This window comes from Mercurialis annua, linkage group LG1-X (genome assembly GCF_937616625.2).
Source record: "Mercurialis annua linkage group LG1-X, ddMerAnnu1.2, whole genome shotgun sequence".
NCBI lineage: Eukaryota > Viridiplantae > Streptophyta > Magnoliopsida > Malpighiales > Euphorbiaceae > Mercurialis > Mercurialis annua.
In genome coordinates, this window is record NC_065570.1 from 2783430 (window position 1) to 2803746 (window position 20317).

General features: G+C 35.6%; 2 protein-coding genes across 2 annotated transcripts; one reads left to right on the forward strand and one right to left on the reverse strand.

The window, feature by feature from the left end:
• Positions 1-2298: 2298 nt before the first annotated feature.
• LOC126670314 (uncharacterized) lies at positions 2299-3731 on the forward strand. Its single transcript, XM_050364018.2, has one exon. It carries the CDS (start codon positions 2580-2582, stop codon positions 3501-3503), a length of 924 nt encoding a protein of 307 aa, XP_050219975.1. The 5' UTR covers positions 2299-2579; the 3' UTR covers positions 3504-3731.
• Positions 3732-8704: 4973 nt separating this feature from the next.
• On the reverse strand, positions 8705-12655 carry LOC126672321 (uncharacterized protein At5g65660). Its single transcript, XM_050366268.2, has 2 exons — positions 12118-12655; positions 8705-9248 (listed from the first exon to the last, which is right to left on the reverse strand). The coding sequence occupies exons 1-2, from the start codon at positions 12379-12381 to the stop codon at positions 9048-9050; spliced, it is 465 nt and encodes a 154-aa protein (XP_050222225.1). The 5' UTR covers positions 12382-12655; the 3' UTR covers positions 8705-9047.
• Between the last annotated feature and the right edge of the window lie 7662 nt (positions 12656-20317).

Genomic DNA, 20317 nt, shown 5'->3' on the forward strand with positions numbered 1-20317 from the left:
CTGCCACTATCGTGTATGATTTTTTTAGTTTGACAAAATATCGTGTATGCATTTTTAATCAGAGGCGGAACAAAGAAATACGGTGAACATTTACCTTCTAAATGTCATTCATCAGTTGTCTTCGGATGTTCAGTTAATTTTTCCGACTAGTTATTCTCCTCCCTCACTTCTTTTTTTCAAATCACCAATTGCTTTTTTTTACAGTTTTTTATTATTATTTTCTGGTTGGATACTATTTAGACCTAACAAAATCTCATAATTAGGTAATATATATGAGTGAGAATCAAGTAACTAATACAAACAGATTTTGATTCCTTACAAAATTGTAGCACGGAATTGAAAAATATGTACTTTACCTTAAATATATTCAACAAAATTATTTTTAAGGAAAGAATAAATCCCATTTTATTTGCATGAATACTGAAAATTACCATAATCAGGTAAAGTCATTTGCGTGCATACAAGATACGACGCAGTTTTGGCGTCTAGTTTTGAAGAATGTCAGGCTTCTGATCCTCATCTTCATCCTTCTTATAGCCTTAGATTAGATTTCTTCTGCATTATTCATTGTTTTCAGAATCTCATATCTTCTCCAGTGGATCCCACCTCAGTCAAGCTCTTGTGAACCGTAGATTTTTCATGATCATCATCATCACGAGAGACTTGAGGGTCCCATTTGGCATGTGTTCACCGTTTGATCACCTGCTACCCCACCTTAGGAGTATATGATAGGCCACAGAATCACATGGAAAAGGAACAATTTCCGCTGGTTAATTTTTTTTTTCCTGACAGATAAACAATAAATTACTACTATAATTTTGCAGATCGCAGGACAGTTATCAATACTCATTAGATTAATAATTTGATATTTATATTATTGATAAATAAGTAATTAAAAATATTAGAAGTTGACTATTTTTTTTTAAATAAATATTGGAAATTTTATGGTAACAATGATTGATTGACGGAATAATTATATACGATATATTTTTATGAATTACGTATGAATTAATACTAAAGAGACGAGTTTTTTTTTTCATTTCTTCAATTGTATTGACGGAATAATTATATACGATATATTAACCGCAATTGGCACATTAGGAAAAACAGTATCCAGTTGGTGACATTTTGAGCCACATGTTGATTTTACTATGATTCAATGAGTTTAAACAGTCCGATTTCTTATTAAAATTGACTTGTTTAAACTTTCATAAAAAAATTTACATAAAAGAAGACATAGCAAAAAAACTCACTATACAGTCGACCCTCTGATAATTAATACACATGGTGGATCAAAAAATTATTAATTATTAGAATTATTAATTTATTGAGTTTATATAAAAAAAATTATAAAAAATATTTTAAAGCATCTAAATTAATAGACCTAATATTAATATTATATTATAAAAAAACTAACTAAATACACTTTACAATCACTCAATTTAAAAGAAATAATTTTATATTCAATTTAAGAGATATCAATTGATATCAAACTAAAAAATAATTATTAAAAAGTTGTATTCATAAAGTAAAATAATTTTTAATATTTTTTATACTAGAAATACTTTAATTACTTTAATTTGTTTATCTAATAACTTATTTTAAAATTTCTCAAAAGAATAAGAAAGTCATAATTTGATGGTATTTTAACTTCTACTTTATGAATTAAGGTTAGTATTGTCTCAAATAAATCATCAATTGTTATATATTTTTTTAAAAAAATCTCTCTAATAATTAATATTCATGTAGAATATATTTTAAATTTTATTAATTACTAAATAATAAAATTATTAATTATCCGACGTGGAACGAAGTTGGTTCTCTCAATTTTCTATTAATTATTAGAATTATTAATTTATAGAATATTAACTATTAGAGGGTCGACTGTATTAATTAAAATATTACTACATAAAATAAACTATCATTAAAATGAAAATATAACAGAATTTTCAGGTTAAATTATTAATAGAGTTTAATTTATAAAAATTAAATTAGAAATAAAAGAGAGTCCGACCTAATATGAATTATGTTATTGAAGTTCGAGTTCGCATAAATATAAATTTTTATTAAATTTAAATGATGTTCAAATTATTCGAGTGAATTCAACTTACATATTTTACGAGTCTCTATATTCAAATTCGATTCAAGATGACTTTCGTATCGCTGCAGCTAGTAACTTTCAAGTTGTAAAACTCGAGCCGTTTATAACATCACTAGCTTTTAGATGCATCTTTTATAATTTTTCCAAATACTTTATAGTGATTTTCTTTTTTCATTAACTTTATAGTGATTAGATTAGAAGGAGGCAGATAAGTTTGCTTACATAGTCATACACTCATACATACAAAATGAAAAGAGCTTTAAATTTTTAGCCACTGTATCCAACTGGTTAGAGGGGACCTAACCAAACAGTAATAAATACACCATAAAGAGATCCCCTCATAGATTCACACTCTTTTTTAATCCCCCATTTACCACTTTCTTCACAAATGCCTCCGTTTCTTGATCTTTTAAGTGTAGCCCACTAATGCTAGTAGTACATTCTTGATATTCTTGATTCTTGATTCTTGATACTTCAAATGGGCTGTTGTGTAAGCACAGATGACGGGAGTTCAAGAAAATCAAGAAAAGCTCAGAATTTTCAAGTGGGATCTGATCAGTTCTTGAAATTTAACAAAATTCAAGAAAGTAGAGCTCCACCTTCTGTTGAAGAAGAGACTGTTAAAGAAATACTCTCCGTTGAAACTCCTATATTCAAGAATTCGTTTCAAGAAACTCGAAACCATGTTCACAAGAAAATACCCATTGATCAGAAGCCATTTCTTGAAGAAGACGCTGACCGTGAGAAAAAGATCAAGAATCATCACCCGGTGATGATTTTCCGGGGAGAAGACACCGCCGCCGATGTGTCTGAACAAGAAGTTTCAGAGGTTTGTAGTGTGAGCGTAAGTGAAACAGTATCGACGACAACTTTTAATAATGAGAAACACGGTGACGATGATGAAGAAGAGGAAGTGAAGCAGAGAGTTAGAAAATCTCCGGTGGCAAGATTGCCGATTAACCGGGATTTTGTTCCAAGAAAAGACCGGTTTTTGGTTGGTAAGTCGCCCAACCGGAGAACGGAGCAGTCGCCGGATAAACGGAACAATCTTGTCGGTCGTAACAGTGGTTGTGGTGGAGGAGGTGCAATGAGGTTAGTTCAAAGTAAAGACTCGGGTAATTATCATCAGGCGGGAAGAAGCGGGTTGAGATCCGACCCGAATAGGAAAGACCCGGGTGAGAGATCCGGAAGGAGGTCAAGGTCACCTGCTACTAATAGATCTGTAATGGGTCGGAGTCCATCGGTAAAGAGGACGAACGGGTCCCCGGGTCGGTTCAGAACTGATCCGTCGGGGAGTATGGGTGGCAGTTCAAGTAATGGTGGTGGCCGTGGTGGTGATAGTTCAACAAATGAGTCGTTGGAGAACCCACTTGTGTCACTTGAATGTTTCATCTTTCTTTAGAGGAAAATGGTATATTCCGGTCGAATATTTTGGCCGGAATTAGTTTAAATTTAAGGGTAAATTAATGGTTCATTTATGTAAGCTAAGTTTGTTTATTTGAGGGGCTATTTATATTGTTAATTTACCTCTTGTGAATATTAATTAAGGTCCATTTGATGATGAGGAAAATATGTGCAAAATGCAAATTCTGTTAATTTGACATTTATTTCACTTTTTTTTCCTTCGTTAGTCTATGCTTTGATTTCCAAAATGGGAAAAGTCCTAATATTTAAATAAAAATTTGATATAGTGCATGGATTGTCAAACATTGTGAGAAACTGATTTTGAGTATGATTGACTATTAGGTGCTTGAGATGAGTTTTAATGAACGAGTAATTACCATTTCTAACAATGTGCTACATCAACATGTAACATAAATAAATGTACAAAACTTTATCCATTTGTATGTGATTATGAAAGATATCTTGTATATTGACCTAATATATATGCTGCATTGAATAATTTTCAATTGAGTTTATTTTTTTTGGTAAGCCCATCCGGTTTCCAAGGCTTCGCCCTGACTAATCCGGATCCGACCCGCGTCGCGCACCTGGCATGGTGGGTGAGTCTGCCAGTGGGAATTTTCTGCATTCACAAGGACTCGAACCCGAGACCTTGCTTAAGCGATACCAAGCCGCTTACCACTTGAACCAACTTATAATTATACTTTCTTTAGTTGTTTAGAAGAAAAAAAACACTTTATAGTTTTCACGGTATATAGATCTTAATATTATTGAATCCAAAATTTTAACTTAATATTGGCAAGCGCTTATACTACTTGAGTTATACTTTATCGGTAAACATAGGCATTAATTACAAAAATTTAGCAGAACTAAGTTAATTATATAAAATATTAAATTTTTGAATCAAAATACAACATGATCTGAATAGCACAATTAAATTAAAAATGTGAATCATAAAAATAAAATCAACTCAATTAAATTGGAATTTAATGTAAATTCTATTGATCCATGATTTTAATATAATTATCATATCATATTTTGCCGTATGAAAAATTTATAATTATATATGATGAACTAAGTTCGTATACTTATTGCTAATAGTTTAGAAACAATTAAAATTAATCATAGGTGAAATTTTGGTGGATGTTTATGATTAAAAGTGAAATGGAATTGAAATTTGAGTTGGAATGGAGGGAATCATCAATCATGAATATACCTTATTGTAGCCGTTGAAGAATTAGGACAATTCCTAAAGTGGTCCTTAAAGAAAAACCATAATGGGCAAACATATCGGTTATTTTGGACTGTTTCAACTATGCCCTTATGTAGCACAGAAAAAACAATTTACAGACCCAATTTCGTTATGTGAATCAAGAATGTTCCAACATTCAAATATTAAGATCTTGTTCTTTTGTGAAGAAAAAAGTGGTAAAAGATTTTAAAAGAATTGAAGACAAAATTTAAATTTTTTTGTTGCATTTAAAAGATGTTGTTAGCTCAGCTGTTTTATTTGGCATCATATGGGTTGGTACATGGAGTGGCTCATATTTGATTGATAATTGTGGTCCATTTGTTAAAAGTAAATGACTTGGGCCACTTTTTTTTATAGTTTTTGGGTTGGATTTTGTATTTATTTGAAATTTGCAGTGAACCAAGTGAGACAAATTGGGAGAAGACAATCTTTTGAGAATTGAAAGCCCAATCATGAGCTTTTGTGTTTTGAATTGGGTTCTAATTGATATGAACATAAACATCAATTTGAGCTCAATTAGCAATTAACAAAAATATATTTTAGGAAAAAAAATACAAAAATGGTATAAAGCCAGTCAAATTGCTTAAAAGTACGTTCTTTTGAAATAATTCAGTATGGTTGTTTTCACTTTATAGCTAAAAGTCTCAACTTTGTAGTTGTATGTCTCGTATTAGAGATATATACTTAACATATATTTTAAGTATTTAATATGTATCTTTTGTAGGTAAAATAACACCTAATAAATGTTCAATTTTCATAAAATTTTATGTAGTCTTATTCAAAATGTCTGATAATGTGTGTATATTGAATCTTTTGAGACAATTATAGATCTTAAGACTTAGTTAGAAAGACTGTTGTTATTTATGAAAAGATCTAATTTTGAGGCTTAAGACGTATTTTTCAAAAGAAAGGATTTTTTAGATAGTTTTATGATTTTCTTTAAATTTTTATTAACCAGTTAAATTTTCATCAATTAACCTGAATATTTAGTCAATCTCTTATAAATTTGAAAGACTTTTTTTTTTTTTTGAAAGGAAATATAAGATTCTAATTAATCAAATCGGAAGCAGTTACAATTGTGAGAAATTCAGGGAAGTGACAAAACCACTCCTGATGACCTGACATGGAACTGGCGTATTGCGCTAAAACATGCGCTGTCTGATTCGCAGATCGCCTCACGAACACAAAATCAATATTATCAAACTGCTTCGCTAAAGCCCAAACATCCTCTACTAACGGTTCCGCCTCTAGAGCGCCCGGATTTCTAATTTCCATAATAACCTCCATAGCATCCGACTCCACGACCACATTTTCTCTTCCCTTCAGCCAACTCAACGCTTCCCGAATCCCCATAATTTCAGCCATTCTAGCAGAGAACGAACCTAGAAAATTACAGCACCGGGCCTGTATTAAGCGACCATAGCAATCTCGCACCACCACTCCCACCCCAACACACTGTCTTCCTCGAACAACAGAAGCATCAGTATTAACCTTTATCCACCAATCACCTGGAACGTCCCACGCTATCTTTCCATCCCGTTTCTGTACCTCCAGGTAATTCAGCTGAGGCAATGACGAATTTGCTGCTAGCCAAGAAGAGAATTGATGGCACACAGTAGCAACAATTGAACCAGCTTCGATCATTTTTTTATTCCAAACCATGTCATTCCTACATAACCATAAATTCCAGCACATATACGCAGCAATGGACTTACTTTCATCATCAAGATTTCTGATCCAGTCATCACACCAATCCTGAACCGAACTGAATCTGCTCGAATTTGCCATGAGCTTAACTCGACTCCAGCAATCAACAGCTTTAGAACATGAGCAAAACAGGTGGAGCGTCGTTTCTTTACTAGCCATGCACACCATGCACATTTCATTTACAAACACACGTCGGCCAGACAACACGTCAACGGTCGGGAGATAACCGGAATAAAAACGCCATATAAAGCTTCTGATATGGAGCGGGGCCTTCATACACCAAATCATCCTCCAAGTATCATTCTGAGAAGGGGGGAGGCATCCAGTAACAGCTTTATAGAAGCTTTTTACGGAAAAATTGCCTTTGTTTTCAAACTTCCAACGCCACTTATCTCCAACATCTCGATTGCTAACTGGAACGCTTAGAATCTGCTCAACATCCTCTTCGACAAACACATCCCTAAGGAGATTAACGTCCCATTCTATACCATCTACAACCAGGAGCTGATCAACCGTTACATTCGCGAGATTCGGCGGCTGAACCGTCTTGACGAGCCCAGAAACAGACTCCACCAACCATGGAGTATTCCACACTAGCGTATCCTTCCCATTACCGATACGAACTCTTGCTCCCAACTTCAGCCCCTCCTGCGCTTCAAAGATGCTACGCCAAACGTAGCTAGGGTTGTTTCCTAACTTAGCTTCTAGAAAGGAATTGTTGGGGAAGTATTTCGCTTTGAACAAACGAACCATAAGATTATTATTCTCACTAACAAGCCTCCAAGCTTGTCTAGCGAGCATCGAGACGTTAAAATCCCGGATTCGCTTAAATCCCAACCCTCCATATTTCTTCGGCAGACACAACTTCTCCCAACGTGCCCAATTAATGCCTTTCTTTCTCTCTTGGTCTCTACCCCAATAGAAACTATTCATCATACGCTCTAATTCCTCACAAAGAACATGCGGAATCAAGAAAACATTCATTACGTAGTTAGGCAAAGCTTGGGCCACTGTTTTGATAAGTATTTCCTTCCCGCCACGGGATAGAAATTTCGAGTTCCAATTGCGAACCTTGTTCCAAACTCGATCCTTGATATACCCAAGGACTTCTCTTTTATTTCTGCCCACTAAAGAAGGCAAACCCAAATAGCTGCTTCGAGAATCCGCCTGCACCACGCTCATAACACTACAAATCTCCTCCCTGTCCTCCACCGAGACATTACTGCTGAATAAAATATTGGATTTCTGGGTATTAACCCGCTGGCCTGAAAGCAACTCATACCGATCCAAGACATCTTTCACAACACCCATTTCAGCCATTGATGCTCTAAAAAATAGGAAGCAATCATCAGCGAAAAAAAGATGGGTAATAGAGGGCGCACCCCGACAAATCACAGCCCCATGAATCTTTTCGGTCCGCTCTAGCTGACCCAACATCAAACTTAAACCCTCGGCACAGATTATAAACAAGTAAGGCGACAAAGGATCACCTTGTCTAAGGCCTCTGTTGGGAGTAATTGGAACCATGTCTGAACAGTCTCCAATGCTTGTAAACCGAACTGTCGAAATACATTTGATAATCAGCTCTACCCACCACGCACTGAAGCCCAAGGACAACATCATGTGCTGAATAAACTTCCAACTCACTCTATCATAAGCCTTGCTCATATCAATTTTTAGCGCCACCATGCCATTTTTACCTCTCCGTTTACGTCTGAGATAATGTCCGATCTCATAAGCAATAAGGAAATTGTCCGTAATAAGTCTATTCTCAACAAAAGCACTCTGGTTTTCCGAAATAATCAACGGCATCAATTTCTTCATACGGTTTGCCATAACTTTGGCGATGATTTTGTACACCACATTACAAAGCGAAATTGGTCTCAAATCACCCATAGATTCTGGCAACTTTTTCTTTGGTATCAATACGATAGCTGTATCATTCACACCATCCTGAAGTAATCCCGCTTCAAAAAAGTCTTTACAGACCTTAACAATATCGCCTCCCACAACATCCCAATATTTTTTGAAGAACAAAGGGTTAAACCCATCCGGACCCGGGGATTTATCATCACCCATGCTAAAGACTGCCCTCTTAACCTCCAAAATTGAGATAGTTGATTTCAAGTGATCATTATGCTCACTACTGATACAACAATATTGATACAAAAAAAAATTGATTATATATATATATTAATTGTTCATAAGCAAAATAATACTGAAGTGTCTATAGAGTGAAGTAGAAAAACTTTAGCCAACACAAGTGAGATGCAATTTTTCTCCCATAATTGATTATAATTACATCCCTCAATTTCTTACAAGCGGATTGATCTATTTTGACGGCCAAAATAATCCATTTTGAAATATTCAAAATCCTATCTAGAAAATTTTCAACATGAAAATCATGCAAATATGAAGCAAGATGCATCTGGGTGGAAACTTTAGCCTGCTCTTGAAAATGACTCCATGCTTAAGCCATCCAACCCATAAAAAAGAACCTAGTACAATATATACATAATATAAAAAAACTTGCATTCCAAGAAAAACATGTTGCTTCTGTACCACAAACTGTTGTTGTGATGCTTAGTTTTCTTGACCTGGATTTGAGCTCGAGTTCGTGTTTGGATTGGCGGTGGTTGTGGGGTTCGAAAATGAATCAAGATGAGGATGGTGGGGGCAGCAAATGCGTTCGGGCGGACATGGAACGGGTGCTGGATGCGCTATGAATGTAGGAATATTATCTCCAGGCATCAGTACTGAAACTCCATTGGCGTATACAGTCATCTGCGAAGGCGAAACGTATTAATATCATAAACATTCAATTCAACTCAGAGGGGGGACAAAGACTAATTAAATTTTATGATGCGGAACAATTAACAAGCAAATCATATCGAATTAATTGGACAAGTTAAACAAGACGGATATTATGATAAGACGTTCATCACAATTCATTGCAGTTCATTGGCAAATTAAAATGTTATGGAACTTCTGTGAACATCAACAATGATAAATATAAAAGTATTATCCAAAGAAAAGGATAAAAAATAGAATTCAGCTGTGAATAAGGTTTCATCGGTCACTAAAGATGCATAAATTCGTAAACCTACAAGTTATAATACTAACAAATCCATGCACTGCTGTTTGCTTAGGTTGTTAACATTAAATTTTCTGTCTTCTTTAGTGGCACTGAAAAAAATATGAATTTACTTGGAGAATGGACTATCTTTAAGGAAGAACAGAATAGCAAAGAAAAACATCAAACAAACGCATTAAAAGTTAACAATCTAATCACATGGTAATGTTTTTGATAATGCATCCTTTTCTCATTTCACTTCAGAGATAAGGTAGTGACATTATCCCAACAGCTGACATGTGTAATTTTTGACTTTTTGCGCCTTTTCTGAAATTTATTATGAACTTCAACAGAATAAGAACACATCAAGCATATGAATATTTATGAATTGTATTAACATGCCAGCTAGATTTTGAGCTAAGTGACTAAAACATTTATGAGAGCAGACTCCATGGTGAAACTGTACAATCTAAATGTTATACGCTAAGCGACTAAAATTTGTATGTTCTTTTTGTGATCTCAAAACAACTTTGCAAACATGTTCATGCTAAGGTTGCACCTTTTACTGTACCTATTCTTGAACTTTTCCTAATCGTCATCGGACTCGATCAACAATCAAACATCACATCAAGCCAAAGATCCGAATCCTATATATAAAGGTGGAGCCGATGTGTTAAATGGGGTATCATCTCCTAAACAAGAATAACTGTTAACCCTTGCCTTGAAATATAGTGTCTCCCCAACTACTAATCTGAAAGAACTTTAGAGACCATATTGTCTAAGATGATAAGTTTGAATAAAAACGGGGCCCAAACAATCAAATCGTAACAGGAAAAACGATCTGGACTTGATTCGACATCCATATTCAGAATTATTATATAATCTATCAGTAGGAATCCTCGTAACAGCATATTTTTTTAGAAACTATCTGGATGTCATTTTTAGAGGATAGAAATAAATGGTTGCCATTGATCATGTTATAAAGATGAGACTTCTTCTCTGGTAGGCCATGTCTCATATAAAACTTAAATCTTTAAATATAACAATAAGGTTTAATAAAGAAGTGGGGTTTGTATGTTTCTCAAAAGTTATGACATTAAGTAGACCATAGATGTGAAGCATCATGCAGGACCCCTTATATAATACTCAAAATAAAATATAATCTAAATCCAGATAGTTTATATCTCCCATCATAATAGCACATAATTACAGGACTTAAGAACATCTATATCGCACAAAAACGGAAACAGTGAAATGGAAAACCGATCTACGGAAAATAACAAAACGGCACTCTTTTATACAAGTGAGTTACAATATAAAGTTTTAGAGTTTTAGAAGTATTTTCGGAAACTGAAAATGAAACTTCAAAATGTAGGACTCGACGAGTTTTCGTGCAACATAGAAGGGCAGTAGTGGACTGGACTGGAGTCTGGAGACACGGACATATTTAATGTTAAGGCTTGGCCAACAGAGAACCTGTGTCCGACCAGAGCACTGGCCATGCGGGGCAACAACAAAGATGGGTACTATTCACCACAATAACCAACCAACAAGTACTAATGTACAAGTGGGTCAAGAAAACGGAGAAGTACATCTACTCTAGCAAGCCTTTGGCTTGGGACCAGCCATACATTCAATACACAACTTCTTGAATGGGCCATCGCTAACATTCATAATTAGGATTTAGGAGACAAGACAATTTGCTAAATGATCAAGCCTTGACTAAAAAATGTGAATCCAGAGAGAAAATTTTAGTTTTATCAGCTTCAAATTCTTGCCAGAATGCATGCACAAGCCAGTACAGCATTTTAGATGTTTTGAAAACATAACTGTGAGACCCCTTTAATAAATTAAACAAAATTCCAGCTGATTATGAACAAATTCATTGCACATTTCAAATAGATTATATGATAATCACCCCAATATCTGGCCATGGCCATATCTAATGGGCAGTGTATTGAGAAATCTCTTTGTGTATAAAGAGATCTGAGGAAGATCAAGAAAAAAGTAGACTAATACTTAAGTTGAACTCAAGTAGACTTAATTTTAACATTCCCAGAAGCATACAAAGAAAAATAAGTTAATAAACAAGATTCTACAACCTATGTAGCACGGACACGAATACGGAGAAACAGGACTGCTCTAGTACATAAACACCGCGAACCCGTGTCATTTTATGGTTTCCTAAGTTAAAAACGAAGTTCCATGTCTGAAACGCCAAATTTCCAACACGTTTCCAAAACGGAAAATGTTAATTGAATGAAATGTGGATGCTACTTAGACTACAACTAAGTAACTAACTAACTAACTAACAAATGCATTAATAATTAGTTAAACTAGACCAAAATCAAATTCAATTCTGACAAAATAATCATGAAACAACCAAGAACACAAACCACAATCAAGAAACAAAAAATTAGTAACCAACACTTATGTCAGACTACTAATCATCACTCATACCTCATAACTACTTCACAAGAATCAAAATAACCACCCAAATTCACCAAAACACACACCAAAAACCAAAACAGAACCAAAAAACAAAACCAAAAACAAATCAGAATAAAAAAGTAAACTCACTTTAGGAGATGGGTGGCCAAGTTTAGCATTAAACCCCAACTGAGCCTCAATATCACCATGGTTTCTACCAGAAGAAGTGGGCCTAAGAAACCTTTCAAAAATAGCCATGACCAAGAACATAGAAATAAGAATAGCAGTAGCTACAAACCCAAATGAAACTGCATTAACTGAATTATCATAGTGCTGGTCTTTCCAGTGCTCATTTCTTTCAAAATTTAGCAGCTCAGATGACATGGGTGGCCATGCATTATACTGTTCCACCATTTTTGAGTAACAAAGATTAAAAATTTAGCTTATAAAGAACCCTTTTTCTTTCATTTTAGAGTGGAATTAATTGAAGGTTGAGAATTGAAATTGCGGTGGAAAAAGTTGGTTGTTTTCGAGGGTTTGAAAAGGAGGAGATTAGTGAGAGAGATGACCGGAAAAGGAGAAAAAGCTTTGGAATTTGGAAAGCTGTGTGTGTGTCTGCTGCTGGTTTAAGTCATTTGGTAAGAGAGACAGAGATGAGAAAATATAGTTTGTTTGTTTTGGCAGTTGAAAACTGACTTTTCTCTTTATTTATTATTTTCATTGTTTTTTTTTTTGGATTAAATTGTTTTAAGGTATCTTTACTTTACGGATTTTATTTATCTGATCTCTAAATTTTCATTTAGACTTATATAATCCCTCAATTTAATATTTTTTTTCATTATCTGATCTTTTAATTATATATTTTTATTTATCATATCCTTTAATTTTACATTTTTTTAGGACCCGATAAAGAAAAAATCAGGAATAAATAAGACCAAATGAAAGTTTATGGACCAGATGAATAAAAATTATAAAGTCAAAAGACCGGATAACACCAAATGAGACTAGGGAACATATAAATATAAATCATAAAATTGAGAGACCTTAAAATGGTTAATCCTTATCTTTTTTCAATTTTATCATTAAACTTTATCTTTGTTTGAGAAAGAGATCGACTCGATTCCTAAATTTTTGATCCGAAATTAAATAATTCAATCTCGGCCGTCTTGATGGATTAAGAACAATTATTTTACTTTTTAGATCAATCAAGGATAAATTTTTTTTATGTTAATTGAGGATAAAATTGGATCATTTTGGTCCTTGAATTTGTTCCTGGTGATTAAAAAATCAGAATGAATCGACAAATTAAATAGTGAACCCACTACTAGTCTGGTCCAACAACTTAAAAAATTGAAAATCTTGTCTAACTGGGTGAAAAGCTGATGGACCTGGTAAAGAGAATTGGGGATGAATTTCACCTAAAATCTGTCGTCATGTTTTGTTTTTTACTTTCATTTTCTTCTCTTACGATATATGTAGTTGGATAAAAATAAAGTCTTTTTAAATCGAAAACTGGTGTTTTTACCTGTTTGATTTTTAAAACACTGCTGGTTCATATAATATAGTTAAAAGTGAATTATTTGATCTGAATTGTAATATCAAGGACCAGGATGATCCTTTTTCATACTTTTCTATACGGTGGTATTTCTCTTTTTATTATTCTTTTTCTTTTATTTGCTTTTAGGTCTTATGTTACTGTATTCGAAAAGTTACAGCAGTAAAAGATATGAGGATGATAATATTAGTTTTCTTTCTTTACATCATTACTCAATAGTACTACTCATGAGTAAAAAAAGCCTTCATAGTTGCTGGAGCCTTTTACAGTATTTTGTGATTAGAAAAAGAAACGGATTTTTCTGTGAAATCTTTTACTTTCAATTTAATTTCTATTCAAATAATAAAATAATATAAGTTTTGACTCGAATTCTTTATAGATTTTTAGGCTAGTATTTGTACAAGTAACAATATCATCGGAAACCAGACTGGATTCGATAATAAAGTTCAATCCGGATTACCGAAAATGGAACATAAAAATCGGTGTTTAAAAAGTAATTAATCTTTTAACTACATATACTTCTAGCTATTTATGGTCTTCTATTCTCGGTGAGAAAAATAGTATGAACATGAACTAGCGACATTTAACACTTTTCTTGGGAACGATCTCACGTTTTGGAGTTTGAATAGGCATCATCTGCTCAACTTATGACGAGTTAAAATACGTTTAACTCGCTTGGAGGTCAGTAAGTGGCCGGTAACAATGAGAATATTATATTTCAATCTAAATACGAGTAGTTTATCTTTAATATCATAAATGTCAAAGTAGTAAGGTGCACAAATTTAGTATGTGTACGAAACTTTGAGACGGTAAATGTTAATTCTTAAATATATGTGAATGCAGTTTATCTAATGCTTTAGATTTTGATTTAATAGTTTTGAGAATATATTTATGGCTAAGAAACTTTTAGGCAACAATTATGCCCCAAAAATTAGCAAGATCATTAAAATGGCCCAATTGTGGGTATTATTCTTCTCTTTTGCCAGCAAATTTGCATCAAAAAGTTGTATTAATCAATTATTGTAAACTTTACTTTTGTTATATTAATAGCATTTTAGTAGTTGAAGCAACCAACCAACTTTATATGAACAATATCAAAATCCTTATGCCCCAAAATGTTTTGTGCTTAACTTTAATTGCAAGAAAATAAAGAGGACATATAACATGCAAAATACTAAAGATTTGTGAGCTCTCTATCTCTTATTTATTTTTGTATTATACTATATTATCTAGAAAATTCAGGCCCAAATAATAATTTTTGTGTTTTTCCTTTGAACAACATGCAATGCAACCATTTAAATATTAAAGTTTCTAATAATTAATTTATTTTAACCAAAAATAAAAACATACTATATACATTATCCAATTTTTGTCATTCCTTTTCCTTTGCATTTGTTTTGGAATATAAATATTAGAACTGTAAATGAACCAAATCAAGTTAAACTTTGAAATGTTCATGTTTCGTTCGTTATATATACGTATTTATGTTCAGTTCATTTAAAATTTATACTATTTATTTTTTTAGTTCATGTTCGTTCATTTTAGTTGTTAAACGAACTAATATAAATCGCGAATCAAACGAACACGAGTTTTTTTTCCATCAAAATCAAGTAGTTTTGTTTAAAACAATGTAGTTCCAATAAAAAAAATTAAACTATTTTATATTTAATATAACCACGAGCTAACTCGCAAATTTTAAATTGATCTTCTATACAAGCTAGTTTCCGAACTTTTTATTGAGCTCATACGAGCTAGTTCACAAACTTTTAATCGAAATTATAGACGAACATGTTCATAAATAATTAAACGAGCTTTTATACGAGCTCTAAATATATATGAGAAACAATACTATATTTATGTCGGATCGTTTAAATAAGTAAACATAAATTTAAGTTCTAACTCAATTCATTTAATATGCAAATGAATACAAATCGAACTTTTATCAAGTTAAAAGCCGAACAACTCGTGAGCAGTTCGATTTGTCTACGGTCTTAATAAGCATCAAACAAAATGATAGATGGAGTCCAAGGGTACCATGATACACCAAATGATGAAAAAAAAGTATGAAAATAGTACTAGTACTAAACATAAACTATAGATTCTATTTAAATTAAAACTTTAATGACAAAAATTAAAGTAATAAGAGTTCCTCTTCCTCCTGTCACATGCCGTATAATTCTTCGCACGTGATGGAGGTTATGACCCGAATTTTTTCAAAACACTCTCGGATCTCATGTTCCGGAATCCTCAGAAACATTCTAGAAACTTTATATTCCGGAATACTCTAGAATCCTTTAGAACATTCTAGAATCCTCCGGAATACTCTAGAATCCTCCGGAACACCCTAGAATTTTCCGGAACATTCTAGAAGCTTCTTTACGAGACTATTCCAGAATTATCTAGAATTCTCTAGACTAATCTGGAATACCCTAGAACTCTCTAGAAGGTAATAGATGTATATAGTAGCTTCTTACATTGTGTAGAATAGTAAAGATGGTTCTAGAAGATAGAATAAGAACCATTGGATCAAATAGATCCTAGCCATCCATTAAGGAGGTGGAGGACTATATATAGCCTCAAAACCTCATTTGTAAAGTATCCTAGAAATCCTTGTGAATTCAAGAGTTGTGTAATCAAGCTTTCATAAAGTAATACAAGCTTACATACGTTCTAGCCATTTTACGATCTTTACTTCCGCTTAAGTGTGTTTAAACACTTCGAGAGAGGCTGACTAGTAACTTGTTCGAGAAAAGTTCACTAGTGCCGCACGGATCTTTGGTTAGAAAATCCAAGCCCGTGACAGTTGGTATCAGAGCCGAAGTTAATATAATTTTGCTCTTGAAAGATGGCAAGTTCGGGAAGTGAAAATATTCACATGGAGGATCCAACGACACACTCGAAAAGGGGGAGGTCCAAGTCGAGGGATGTTATGGCAGACATGAATTCGAGGCTCGCAAAGGTAGAACTTGCGGTGGCCGATGGGCAAGAAAGGTTCGAGGAGGCGGACCAACGCATCGAGGAGCTCGAGAAGGGAAGAGAAGAGCTTGGAGAAGCGATGCAAGGTGCTGTGAACCAAGCCGTGTCGAAATGTCTAGGCCAAATCAAGACTTTGGAAGAAAACCTCCAAGCCGAGATTGTTTCGTTGAAGGAAGAGCTCGAGAGGGTCGTCAACGAGTTGAAGGAGACGAAGGATGAGCTCAAGATATGCAAGAAGGCAGTCGCTCAAGGGGAAAGCGTTGCCTTGCCGGCCATAGTTTCAACTCCATCAAGGATGGACATTCCAAGGCCAAAGGCGTATAAGGGCACGAGGAATGCGAAGGAAGTGGACAACTTTATATGGAGCTTGGAGCAATACTTCAAGGCTCTCGGTGTTGGAGAAAACACCAAGAAGATCGATAGCGCTACACTCTACCTTGAAGATACCGCGATGGTATGGTGGAGACGGAGATATGGCGATATCGAGAGAGGGACTTGTACCATCAACACATGGAACGAGTTCAAGAAGGAGATAAAAAGGCAATTCTATCCGGAGAATGCCGAAGAGGAGGCGAGAGCAAAGTTAAGGCGTCTCCAACAAAAGGGAAGCATTCGCGACTATGTGAAGGAATTTTCGGAGGTGCTATTAGAGATCCCCGACTACCCGGATAAAGAAGCGTTGTTTGCCTTCAAGGATGGTCTTCAAAATTGGGTGAAGATGGAGCTTCAACGACATGGAGTCCAAGATCTTACTACCGCAATTTCCGTTGCCGAGTCGCTAATTGAGTTCACAAGACCGGAGAAACACAAGTCTTATAAGGACAAGGAAGGCAACGAGGATGGAGAAGGATTCATCCAAGGTAAGCAAAGTTATCACAAGTTCAATAAGTTTGATAAGGGGAATAGCACGAGGGATGGTAAGAATGGAGAGAGACCAACCCTTAAATGCTTCTTTTGCGATGGGCCGCATAAGGCAAGAGATTGTCCAAAGAAGGCGAAGCTCTCGGCCTTAATTGAACAAAGTGAAGAGGACGAGGATCGGCAACGAGAGGAGACCAAGATGGGGTCTTTGCAAATTCTTAATGCCATTAAAGCCAAGGTAGAAGAACCCAAGACCGATAGAAAGGGTCGATTGTTCTTGGAAGCAAGGGTCGGTGGCCAATTTGTGAAAGCATTGGTAGACACCGGAGCTTCGAACAACTTCCTTCGAGTCGAGGAAGCGAAGGCGTTGGGAATCACTTATAATGGCGAGGGAGGATGGATTAAGGCAGTCAACTCGGAGCCGAAACCAATTTATGGCGTTGCTAGTGACGTGAAGGTGTGCCTAGGTGAGTGGTCGGGCCATGTTGATTTTTCAGTAGTACCTATGGATGATTATCCAATCGTACTTGGAATCGAGTTCATGGATCGTGTAAAAGCCATGCCCGTTCCTTTTGCCAACACCATGTGGATTTTGGATGAAGGCAAGACATGTGTGATACCACTATCGAGAGAAAGGAGTGCTAAAGCCAAGAAGCTCTCGACCATGAAACTCATCGAAGGAGTAGAGGAGGCCGAACCATCATTCTTGGCGGCACTCAAGGAAGAGAGAGGACATTCCTTGCCAAAAGAGCAACAACCTATGGAAGTTTCTCATGTCCTCGAAGAGTTAAAGGACGTGAGGCCACTTGGGTTACCAAAGGAGCTTCCACCCAAGAGAGAGGTGGACAATGGAGTAGAAGTGGTGAAAGATGTGGTGCCTTCCGGACGGGAAGATGTGAAGAGGCAACATAATAAGTTAGACTTTGTGATGCAATGCAAGTCGGGCAAGGCGAATCGAGGGATTGACGTGCTTAGTGGAGAAGCAAAGCAAACTATCATCACAATTCCGAGCTTTCCAATGGTGGACCGAGTCGAGAAGGGGCTCAAGCATGATCCAAAGGCCAAGAGTTTGAGGAAATTGGCAAGACAAGAGACGACGCGTCAATTCTGGCGTAGAGATGGAATGCTATCCACCAAAGGAGGTCGAGTGTATGTGCAGAAGCGGCAAGACTCGAAGAATGAAATCATCAAGGAGTGTTGCGACGCAACGAGAGCGAGTCCATTCAAGATCACAACGGGACGACAACCAAAGACTTCACACACTCCTTCGATGGAGCGAGAGGGGTCAAGCTCTACCGTGTCCAAGGTTGCTAAAGGATTGAACGAGAGTCCCGACAAAAGGCGGACAAATGGAACAAAGGCCGTAAAGAAGAAGAAACGATTCGATGCTCAAATTGCAGGAAGGCAATTGGACTAATCGAAGCATGCTAGGAGGATGCGACGAGGACGTCTGCAAATTGAGTGGGGGAGAATGTCACATGCCGTATAATTCTTCGCACGTGATGGAGGTTATGACCCGAATTTTTTCAAAACACTCTCGGATCTCATGTTCCGGAATCCTCAGAAACATTCTAGAAACTTTATATCCCGGAATACTCTAGAATCCTTTAGAACATTCTAGAATCCTCCGGAATACTCTAGAATCCTCCGGAACACCCTAGAATTTTCCGGAACATTCTAGAAGCTTCTTTACGAGACTATTCCAGAATTATCTAGAATTCTCTAGACTAATCTGGAATACCCTAGAACTCTCTAGAAGGTAATAGATGTATATAGTAGCTTCTTACATTGTGTAGAATAGTAAAGATGGTTCTAGAAGATAGAATAAGAACCATTGGATCAAATAGATCCTAGCTATCCATTAAGGAGGTGGAGGACTATATATAGCCTCAAAACCTCATTTGTAAAGTATCCTAGAAATCTTTGTGAATTCAAGAGTTGTGTAATCAAGCTTTCATAAAGTAATACAAGCTTACATACGTTCTAGCCATCTTACGATCTTTACTTCCGCTTAAGTGTGTTTAAACACTTCGAGAGAGGCTGACTAGTAACTTGTTCGAGAAAAGTTCACTAGTGCCGCACGGATCTTTGGTTAGAAAATCCAAGCCCGTGACACTCCACATGGAAGAGGTCAATTTGTGTACCCATTTCTCTAACCCAATGGTTCCCCAATTTTACACGTGTCACCCTGCCCACGTGTCACTGTTATCATAAATACAATATTATCAAATGCTAATCTCAATTTCCCAAAATTAAACCGACATATCAACTTCTAGTGTCGGCTTTTCAAGCTTATTACCAACATGTGGACATCAAATTTCTCAAGATTGTCTCCTAAATCAACGGCCAATATCACATCTCAAACATGACCCAATCTCAACCGTTCGATTCCTGGTTTCGAGTCAAACATGAAAACTGTAGTATCCCATGCGGGGACCTTACGGTTCGCTCGTGCGGTTAACGTGTGAGTTGTAAAATTGACCACTAACTACTGTAAAAGTACTGTGTCAGGGTCTGGACCGGGTTTGGTCAGGTTTTGTGGGGTCAAATTGCAATCAGGCAGGACTGTGGTTCGTGCTTGGGTCTGAGCTCATGGGCTCACGTGAAAGGATCTTTTTTACTTAGTTGAGTATCAATTTTAATCTTTTATAAAAATTGGGTATTATTATGTCACTTTCTCTTCTTTTGAGGATGTTTAAAATTAGCTTTAGTAGGAAAAATCCTTGACCGTCTTGAACTTGGGCTTGCAGGCCTATAGCTCTATTTAGTGCCTAAAAGATACAAATATTACTATTATAATGGGAAATTGACCAAAAATTGAGGGAGTGGGGCGAGTCTGATAGGGTTTTATGTGTCTTTTTGCTTCATGAAGAAGACTGTCTTTAACATTTTTCACTTGTCTCTATAACTGATCATTGGGTCGGGTATCCGGCCCGCCCATATTATGCCCGTTTAAAT

Coding starts and splice junctions, on each gene's coding strand:
- LOC126670314 (XM_050364018.2), top strand. CDS start 2,580: ATGGGCTGTTGTGTAAGCACAGATGACGGGAGTTCAAGAAAATCAAGA.
- LOC126672321 (XM_050366268.2), bottom strand. CDS start 12,381: ATGGTGGAACAGTATAATGCATGGCCACCCATGTCATCTGAGCTGCTA. Junction 9,249..12,117: donor TTGGCCACCCATCTCCTAAA/GTGAGTTTACTT, acceptor TCGCCTTCGCAG/ATGACTGTATACGCCAATGG.